The following is a 9,098-nucleotide window of genomic DNA, read 5'->3' on the forward strand; positions in this document are numbered from 1 at the left end:
TGATTTTTTTCTTGCTGATTTTCCTGAGTTCTATATAGATTCAAGTTACCAGCCCTTTACCAGATGTATAGCATGCAAATATTTTCTCCCATTCCATAGGTTGTCTATTTGCTCTAATGATAGTTTCCTTGGCTATGTAGAAGCTTCTTAATTTGTTCAGGTCCCATTTATTTATTTTTGTTGTTGCTGTGATTGCTTTTGGGGTCTTCTTCATAAATTCTTTGCCTAGGCCAATATCTATAAGAGTTTTTCCAACATTTTCTAAAAAAAAAATCCAACTTATTAAAGCAGAGACTAAAATGGTTGTTACCAGAGGCTGGGGCAGGGAGGAGAGGTAGGGGAGGTGTCAGTCAAAGGATACAAAACTTCAGTTAGGTAAGAGGAATAAGTTCAAGAGATCTATTGTACAACATGATGACTACAGTTAATAATAACCCATTGTATCCTCGAAAATTGCTGAGAGTCGATTTTAAGTGTTCTCACCACAAAAAAAATGATAAGTATATGAGGAAATGCATAAATTACCAAAAAAAGATCAGTAAAGCAGTCTTAATGAATATAAAAATTATTGTCATATAAACATTATTCTCTTCCCACAATATAGAAATTATTTAACAATCATTAACAAATACATAACTAAAATATCCCCACATGCTCAGATAAGAAACACATTTCTCATCCAGTGTTTCTGAGATATTAAAGTGCATACAAATCATCTAGGGATCTTGCTAAAGTGCAAATTTTGATTCATTAGCTCTGGGATGGGTTGATATCCTGCGTTTCTGACAAGCTCTTAGGAAGTGGTGATGCTGCTGGTACAGCCACCACACTGAGAATGGCACGGCTCAAACTAATTCTTAGGTCAAAGAAGATGATACATTGGAAATTGAAAAGTGTTTAAATATTTTTAAGTGAATTATTACGGTAATGAAACATTACACATCAAAACTTATGAAATGCAGCTAAAGCATATATAAAGGGAAAATTAGAGTCTTGTCTGCTTTGTTACAATGAAGAAAAGCTGAAAATTCATGAGATAACGATGTAAGTTAGAAAAAACAGAATAAACTGAAAGGAAGTTAAATGAAAAGAAGATAAAGCTGAGAATGGAAAATAATTAAATAAAAATCAAACATACGATAGAGAGCATCAACAAAACCAAGAGTTGATATTAAAAAGACCAACTAAATGACTAAATCCCCTAAAATAATGACCAAGAAAAAAATAGAAAACACCTTATCCAAAAGAGGAATAAACATGTGGCCATCATTACCACTCTGCAGAAAGTAAAGAGATCAAAGAAAATATTGTAAACAACTTTATGCCAAAAATTAAATTTAGAAGAAATCAACAAATGCTTAATATAATCCAAGAAGAAGTTGAAAATCTCACAGTTCTAAATTGTTGTAAAAGTTAAATCTTTAAATTCAGCTGAGTTTTTCTGCTACATTCCAATGTCTGATCACTAGCTCTGTGGGTTTCAAGAGACAGTTGTAGTGGCAGCTGTAAAACATCCTTATTCTTATGTTTAATATTATCGCTATCATGGAGTGTTCTTTTTTTTTTTTTTTTGAGACAGAGTCTCACTCTCTTGCCTGGGCTAGAGTGCTGTGGCGTCAGCCTAGCTCACAGCAACCTCAAACTCCTGGGCTCAAGCGATCCTCCTGCCTCAGCCTCCCGAGTAGTTGGGACTACAGGCATACGCCACCATGCCCGGCTAATTTTTTCTATATATATTTTTTTAGTTGTTCAGATCATTTCTTTCTATTTTTTAGTAGAGACAGGGTCTCACTCTTGCTCAGGCTGGTCTCGAACTCCTGACCTTGAGCGAGCCACCCGCCTCGGCCTCCCAGAGTTCTAGGATTACAGGCTTGAGCCACCGCACCCGGCCAACATGGTGTGTTCTTGAAGTCAACAGGTCCAATCATTGCACCTGATCTCCTACCTTGCTCATTGTGGAAGAAGCAGCAGATTCTATGCTGAGCCAGTTTGCTGGAATTGTTCTGGAAGTCATTCTTGGAGACCAATCCTAGAGTCGTTTTCTGTGGGTATTGGAAGCACCTAATTTGGGATATTAAAAATATTTCTGTTTAAAATAGCTAATGTATTCCATTTCCTGCAACTAAATCTTAACTGATAAACATAGGTGTGACACCTTGCACATGTGTATAATTTGTCTTCTTATAGAATTATTCTATACTATTGATGAATTCATCTGATATACACATGCAATATACAGTAATTAATTTCTTATAACTTTCTAATTTTTTATTAACTCGACCTTCTGTTCTATAATAACTATGCTTCTCTTCTTACTGACACTCTCAATACTTTTATTGCTTCTGGACTAACAAGACACGATGGGATGAATCATGTTATTTGAATGCATTTTATGACACGAGAGACCAATGAAAATGTGATATTCGGGACTAACCGATCCCACAGGGCTATTAATTCCATCTCTCCATGTCAAGGTAAGTAAATATGTCTTAGCTTGATTATTTTTGTTCACAGAAGTAAAATACACATTTCATAAGTTGAAAGCTCATAAATGGAACTGCTTTTATTTTTTTTTAAATAATAGCATAGTTTAAACAAATCAGGGAATTGTTAGAAAGATACGATGGAAGCTAATGAAATCCTAAAAAGACTTGAACTTCAGAAAGGTGAGGAACCAAGGAAGCTCTTAGAACTTGAACAATTAATGATATTCAGAGCCAATGATCTTCAATATTTGAGTTTCTTAGAAGTTACAAATTAGCAGGGAAAGCATCTGATTGGTAGGCTTGGCTCTATTGTTACCCCTGGATCAATCAGCTATAACCAAGAAATCAGAACAGAACACTATAAAATTGCTGCTTTTAGAGGATGTGAGAATCATTGTAAACTCAGAAGTTAAAGATATGCCAAGAGCTGCCTCCCACAAACTTGTTCAACAAACATGAACCGAGTTCATGTGTTGATCCAGTACCCATGTTGGCCACAGGAGATACCGGCATGAACAAGACTGAGTCTCTGTCCCTCTAGTTCTTCTGATTCTCACACACCAAGTGCCAAGCTTAGCATAACAGGGCTGACAAATATGTAACCAAACATATAACTCTTGCCCTGCTCCAATATTAAGAAGGAGAGATGCAAAGGGCTTGCTCTTTCTTTCGTATCTTATATATCTTATGTTTTCCCCCAGGATCAAGAGCAGGGAATTTGTTGAATAGAGATATTCAGGAAAGGGTGCTATCAAACAGAATCAGAGAAGACACAACTTCTGGAAGCAGCACCTGCTTTGGCTGCACTTCACTGCCCATGGCCTAAGGCCATGAGGAGGCCAATAAAGGCCGGCGCTGAAGAACACCAACCCAGACCCAAGGCTTCCTCCCTGGCACCCAGCCATGAAGCTCCTTTTTCCTGTCTTTGCCAGCCTCATGCTTCAGTACCAGGTGAACACAGGTAATGCAGATTCCTGGGTTTAAGAAGGGTCAGTGTGAGGAACCAGGGATTTAGCTGCCCATGACAATGGGAACCCAAAGATATTTTGAAAGATGAGATGCTGAAAGAGATGGCTAAAGAACTTACCTATTGCATCAGTTATGCACCATCCTCGATGCTTCTCCGTATGCCCCAACCTCCAGAGCTGTGTCTGAGGGAAACACCCAGAGAACTACAGGGAAAGCAGGGTATTTTTTGTGTATGTACTCAGAAACTATCCAACAGGCCAGGCACAGTGGCTCATGCCTGTAATCCCAGCGCTTTGGGAGGCTGAGGCAGGAGGATCACTTGAGGCCAGGAATTCAAAGCTGCAGTGAGCTACGACTGCACTCCAGCCTGGGCGAGAGAGCAAGACCCTGTCTCCTAAAAAAAAAAGAAAGAAAGAAAGAAGGAAAGAGAAACTCTCCAACATATAGTGCTGCCTGCCTGCTGTGTACATATGTATCATCCTGAGGCTCTGCCAAGGTCTACTTAATTTAGCTCTATTTCTAATTTCAATCATTTCTTGAAGCAAAGGTCCCTATCAGTTTGTACTTTAGTGTAGGAAGGAGGAAGTCCTCACCCTCATGCTCAAAAAGACCTTCCTGTGAGGACCCAGTACACAGGCCTATGTTCGCCATCTCAACTTTTTCAGATTTTTCAGAGTCTTATCCCTTCTCTCAGCTTTTGCCATCCTGGAGACCCCAAATTACCATAAGGACATTTAGGAATGCATTATGGCAAAAAGCCGAACCAGAGGATTGGCCACTTTTTCAAAAAAAAAAAGGAAGAATCATTGAGACCTGTTTCAGAATACAAGAATCACTCAGATATTTGGAATAATTAGCAGTGGGTCAGGGAAGGGAAAGTGAAAGAGTCAAAGATGTTGCTAACGTTTTTATCCTGGGACCCTAGCAGATGGGTGGTACCATAAGCAAGCATGGCTGTGTCATCTTGGGTGAAGTCATTTAGCCACTTTGAGCTCCCAGTTCCACACGAGCATAATGGGATTAATCAATGCAGCTGCTTCCAATACAAGAATTTTTCTGTTCTGTATTTGATGAGAAAACAACATGAAAATATAGTGAACATGCTTTGAAAATTATTTGATCCCACACAAATCTCTTGTAATTGATGGTAAATTAACTGTTAAGATGGGTGAGGGGGGCATGGTGGCTCACACCTGTAATCCTAGCACTCTGGGAGGCCGAGGCAGGAGGATCACTTAAGGCTAGATTTGGAGACCAGCCTGAGCAAGAGTGAGACCCCATCTCTACAAAGAATTAAAAAAAAATAGCCAGGCATGGTGGCACACGCCTGTAGTCCAAAGCTACTCGGAAGGCTGAGGCAGGAGGATCGCTTCAGCCCAGGAGTTTAAGGTTGCAATGAGCTAGGATGTTGCCGCTGCACTCTAGCCCAGGTGACAGAGCAAGACCTTGTCTCCAGAAAAAAAAAAAGATGGGTGAGGGAGGAAGAGCTTTCTTGATCGAGGGAAAATAAGGTGAGCTATTGGGTTGGAAAAATCATCTAACAGATGAAGATGAGGTATTAAGCTGAGCAGGAATTTAGAACAACAGATAACTATATGGGAGTTATCGTGGTAGAAATGAGGTTAAGGCTATGATAATGACTAAGACCTCTGAGGGACAGAGTGTCCAGAGAAGCTGAAAGTGATAGAACACTATGCCCCAGGAATCATGGGTCTAGAAATTGTCAAAAAGAGAGAAGTCAAGGACTAGTGGGTTTGGCGAGAAGACGGCACTCCCAAAAGTCCTATTGATTCTTTTTTGAAATTCTTTCTTGATTAGTTTTATGACTGGTTTTGCTTTCATTGGTATTTCCTAGTATCAAAGAGATAGGTGATGCCCAGCAAGTGTCTAAGATGCTAAGTTGGAGATCTGAAATCCTATCCTATCCTATTCTTCTTTCCTCTATGTGTCCTTAGCTTTTTAAAGTTACTCAAGGAAAGAAGACTACATGGGAGATTTATTTTGGATTTCAGAGGTGTACAGAGACTCACTTGGCCTGCACAGGTTCCTCCATCAGCATCTAAACCCTGGACTTAAAATTTAATTTTAACAAACTTCCTCTTACTCTATTCATCTCCCTCCAGCAGTTTTAATGTCATCTCTAGTTATTAATCTTGGACCAATGGTTTTCTCCTCTTTTTTGTGCAGAATATTTTGGCTTGAAAAGGTGTTTAAAGGGTTTTGGGAGATGCAAGGACCACTGCAATGCAGATGAAAGACAGGTGCAGGAATGCAAGAAGACAAAATGTTGTATTGGACCCAAAGTGGTTCAGTTGATAAAAAACTACCTGCAATATGAAATTCCCCACATACTTGGCGAAGACACCCAAGAAATGCTACACACTACCAAGAATTCCAGTGCTGTGATGCAAACAAAACATATTTTATCTGGGGTTCTCCCCAAAATCAAAAACTCCAGCTCTTTTGCCAATACCAACTCCATCGTCATCCCAAATGCCATCTCTGCAAACTCTGCCACCACCAACACCAGGACACCAGGACATAACACATACACTGCTACTTCTACCAAGAATGACACCAAGAAAAGCAAAGATTCTGCTGTTTTCCCACCACCAGCACCACCTCCCCCATAAACACTGCCAACACCATCGCTGGAGCTGGAGGAAGAGATGAGCAGTGATGCGGGTCTTTCCCTTAAGACAGCGAGTTCCGCCCTGCTTCCACTATCTACAAAATGAGACATAGAACTGCCTCCTCTATCATCCGTCATTCAATAAATACTGTTTAAGCACCTACAGTTTATGTAATGTTATCATTCTCACAGGAGCCTCACAGAGGAGGTGAAGCAAGGGAGGGATGGAATTTTAAGTTTAGATGCCCAAGAGAGAACAAGCACAAGGAATGGTGACTACAGCATTGTGTAGCCCACGGATGGCCTAGATTAAACCTCTGTAACAAGCATTTATGGCTCTCACATGATGTGTCTTTCCTGGAGCAACAGTAAGGAAAGTATCAGGACATACTTTTCTTATATTTTTGGGAGAAAGGCCCATATGCAAAATAGAATGTGCAGAAACCAGAAACAGGTAAAATTACTTTTAATAATATATTTTGTTGAATGTAATATATTCAAAGCATTATCATATCAACATGTAATCAATATAAAAATTATTTGAGATATTTTACATTCTTTTTTGAACTAAATCTTTGAAATCTCATATGTGTATTATACTTAAAGTACATTTCAGTTTGTACTAGCCACATTTCAAGTGCTCATAGTCACATGTGGCCAGAGGATTCCACATGATATTGGACAGCACAAGGTTAGAGAGTTTTGAGGACACAAGTAGCTATAGGACTATTAGGCAAAGGGGATAGTGCTAATCCAAACAAGACAGCCATATTTATGACAGCTATGACATAGAATTTAAGAGTACAGAAATTCAGGTTTGACCCTCCCGTGCTGGCCTGCTGATTCTGGCACTTTTTAGCTGTGCGGTCTTGAACAAGTCATTTACCTACACGTGACCATCAGTTTATTCCTTCATAAAACGGAGAGGTAGACATTATATTATATCCCAGAATTCAGCATTCTCAGATCATACTCCCTTGTATTGCCCAAATGACAATGACACAGAACCCTGTTTTCTTTTTTTTTAACAGCTTTATTGAGGTATAATTGATATACAAAGGACTGCACATATTTAATGTGTATAATTGCATGAGCCTGAGCATATGCAAACACCACCTGTGATACCACCACTACAATCAGAGTAATAGACATAGCCATCATTTCCCAAGGTTTACTTGTGTCCCTTTGTTTTTTTGTGGGGGGAGACTTTTTGTTTGTTCTTCTGTTTGTGTGGTAAACACCTAACATGAGATCTACCCTCTTAACAAATTTTGAAGTGTATACAATACTATATTGTTAACTACAGGCATTATCTAAAACTTATTCATCTAGCATAACTGAAACTTTGTACCCATTAAACAACTCCCATTTCCTCCACCCCTTAATCCATGGCAATCACTACTGAATTCTCTGCTTCTGTGAGTTTGACTTTTGTAGATTCCACATGGAGGTGAGGTCATGCAGCATTTGTCTTTCCGTGCATGGTTTATTTCACTTGTCATAATGTCCTCCAGGTTCACCCATGTTGTTGCAAATGGTAGGATTTTTCTCCTTTTCTAAAGCTAAATAATAATTCCATTATATGTATATACCATATTTCCTTTATTCATTTATCTGTCAATAAACATTTGGATTCTTTCCACATCTTGGCTATTGTGAGTAATGCTGCAATGAACATGGGAGTGCAGATATCTCTTTAAGATATTAATTTAGCTTCCTTTGGATATATACTCAGAAGTGGGATTGCTGAATCATATGGCAGTTCTATTTTTAATTTTGGGGGGAACCTCCATACTGTTTTCCATAGTGATTGCACCGTTTTACAGTTCCACCAAGAGTGCACATGGGTTTCAATTTCTCCACATTCTCTCCAACACTTGTTATCTTTTGGGTTTTTTTTTTAAATAAAAGCCACCCTAATAGGTGTGAGGTGATATATCATTGTAGTTTTGATTTGGATCTCTCTGATAATTAATACATTGAGGAGGTCAGGGATGGGATCGAGGTAGCCGACTAGACACAGGTAGTATGTGCCTGCTCCACGGAGAGGAACCAGAGTAGTAAGCAGATTCTCATATTTATATACTTTATGTAAGACATCTGGAATACTGCCTAGACCACAGTTGTACTAAACAAAGATGGTTCCTTCACTTTCCATGTCATAAATCAGGCTAGCCCTGTGTTCTTCTTACAATATTCTGGTTATTCATTCATTTGACAACTACAACACTAAGCAAGTTCAGAAGAACAACAAAGTGGGAAGACTTTCATTTTCTGATTTTACAACTTACTATAGGCCGGGCACAGTGGCTCACGCCTGTAATCCTAGCACTCTGGGAGGCCGAGGTGGGAGAATTGCTTGAGCTCCAGAATTCGAGACCAGCCTTAGCAAGAGTGAGACCCTGTCTCTACTAAAAAATTGAAAGAAATTTAGCTAGGCAACTAAAAATATTTAAAAAATATTAGCCGGGCATAGTGGTACATGCCTGTAGTCCCAGCTGCTCGGGAGGCTGAGGCAGGAGGATCACTTGAGCCCAGGAGTTTGAGGTTGCTGTGAGCTAAGCTGATGCCACGGCACTCTACCAGCCAACAGAGCAAGACTTTGTCTCAAAAAAAATAAAAAAATAAAAAATAAAACTTACTATAAACAATAGTCATCAAATTAGTGTGGTACTGGCATAAAGACAAACACATAGATTGATGAAACAATGAAGTCATGAAACATTATTTACAAAAGCACAAAACAATAAAATGTGTAGGAATCAGTTTAACCAGAAATATGTTCCACTGAGAACACATTATTGGATATTCTAAGGAGCTGGTAAATTTAAATTATATGAAAGATAAAAATTCCACACATACTCAAAGAAAATTAAATATCTAGGAATATATTTAACGAAAGATGTAAGAGATTTATACAGGGAGAACTACGAAACACTAAAAAAAGAAATTGTAGAAGATGTAAACAGATGGAAAAACCTACCTTGCTCATGGATTGGTAGAATCAATAT

General features: G+C 38.9%; 1 protein-coding gene across 1 annotated transcript; it reads left to right on the plus strand.

Moving 5' to 3' along the window:
- The first annotated feature begins 3,364 nt into the window (after nt 1-3,364).
- On the plus strand, nt 3,365-6,088 carry DEFB129 (defensin, beta 129). The gene is made up of 2 exons (XM_012665789.1): nt 3,365-3,447; nt 5,643-6,088. The coding sequence occupies exons 1-2, from the start codon at nt 3,390-3,392 to the stop codon at nt 6,086-6,088; spliced, it is 504 nt and encodes a 167-aa protein (XP_012521243.1). The 5' UTR covers nt 3,365-3,389.
- The last annotated feature ends 3,010 nt before the right edge of the window (nt 6,089-9,098 follow it).

This window comes from Propithecus coquereli, unplaced genomic scaffold (assembly GCF_000956105.1).
Source record: "Propithecus coquereli isolate 6110/MARCELLA unplaced genomic scaffold, Pcoq_1.0 Scaffold122, whole genome shotgun sequence".
Lineage (NCBI taxonomy): Eukaryota > Metazoa > Chordata > Mammalia > Primates > Indriidae > Propithecus > Propithecus coquereli.

Excerpts from the sequence above, each read along its gene's own strand:
- DEFB129 (XM_012665789.1), top strand. The coding sequence starts at position 3,390 with ATGAAGCTCCTTTTTCCTGTCTTTGCCAGCCTCATGCTTCAGTACCAG. Across the intron at positions 3,448-5,642 it reads TCAGTACCAGGTGAACACAG|AATATTTTGGCTTGAAAAGG; the intron begins GTAATGCAGATT and ends TTTTTTGTGCAG.